The sequence below is a fragment of the Myotis davidii genome, unplaced genomic scaffold, assembly GCF_000327345.1.
Source record: "Myotis davidii unplaced genomic scaffold, ASM32734v1 C63753990, whole genome shotgun sequence".
NCBI lineage: Eukaryota > Metazoa > Chordata > Mammalia > Chiroptera > Vespertilionidae > Myotis > Myotis davidii.
In genome coordinates, this window is record NW_006375811.1 from 1 (window position 1) to 1,151 (window position 1,151).

At 41.6% G+C, this 1,151-nt stretch overlaps 1 protein-coding gene across 1 annotated transcript; it reads left to right on the plus strand.

The window, feature by feature from the left end:
* Positions 1 to 87: 87 nt before the first annotated feature.
* LOC102768608 (cadherin-9-like) lies at positions 88 to 968 on the plus strand. Its single transcript, XM_006777734.1, has 2 exons — positions 88 to 549; positions 649 to 968. Exons 1-2 carry the CDS (start codon positions 453 to 455, stop codon positions 966 to 968), a joined length of 417 nt encoding a protein of 138 aa, XP_006777797.1. The 5' UTR covers positions 88 to 452.
* Positions 969 to 1,151: the final 183 nt, after the last annotated feature.

Here is a 1,151-nt window from a genome sequence, read left to right on the forward strand (position 1 = left end):
ACTTACCTTTTTTTTTTTTAATGCATCTGTTCTCTGCCTTTGAAACCACCATTATGTAGTGTAGACAACAGATTGGTAACCAATTAATAACAAAAGAGACTGGTGCTTTCTAAAAATGTTCAAAGTGGATTGAGTTGGACGGATCACATTTTTCCTTAAGGTTGGGCACTGCACTGGCCAGGAATCAGACAACAGTGCATAGAGATACCCTGTTAACGAATACTTGATGGAGACTTTTTTATTCTTAACTGAATCAGCTGCATGAGCTAGAACCATAGAAAACCCTTGGCATAATTTTCTGAAGATTGTATATTTTTTTGTTTCTTTAATTTCAGTGATATATATTTAAAGCACAAACACTTATTTAAAAATGCCTGGTAATAACAAGGGTTGCTTTTTGTTGGGCTTTATTTTAATGCCTTTTGTTGTAGTTGATTCAGACTGTCAGCGTCATGGACAAAGATGATCCTCCCCGAGGCCACAAATTCTTCTTTGAACCAGTGCCAGAGTTTCCCCTCAATCCCAACTTCACCATTGTTGATAACAAAGGTACAGCGCGCTTTTGAAAACAGAACATTATGAGACCTGAAGATGCAAAATTAAAAACTGATCTGACTTATTTTCTCTCCACCTTTTTCTCCCCCGCAGATAACACAGCGGGCATCATGACTCGAAAAGATGGGTACAGCCGCCACAAAATGAGCACCTACCTACTCCCCATTTTAATCTTTGACAACGATTATCCGATTCAGAGCAGCACCGGCACACTCACCATCCGCGTGTGCGCCTGTGACCAGCAAGGAAACATGCAGTCGTGCAGCGCGCAGGCCTTGGTCCTGGCTGCGGGCCTGAGCACCGGGGCGCTGGTTGCCATCCTGCTCTGTGTCATCATACTGCTCGGTAAAGCTGCACCCCCAGCCTATCCAAATCCCCAGTTCTCTCCCCATTGCCCAGTGAGCCTGCCCTGAGACGTACTCTTCTCTATCGCTGAAGATTGAATATTTTAATTTTTTCTTTAATTGTCCTTTCAAGTAGAAAAGAATAGGAGTGTCTACGGGGATAGGTCTAGCTTTCTAGAGATAAAAAAACAAGGATAAAATAGCTAATGGTATATTATATTTATTGGTTCTTGTATCTTATACTGTTTAGTG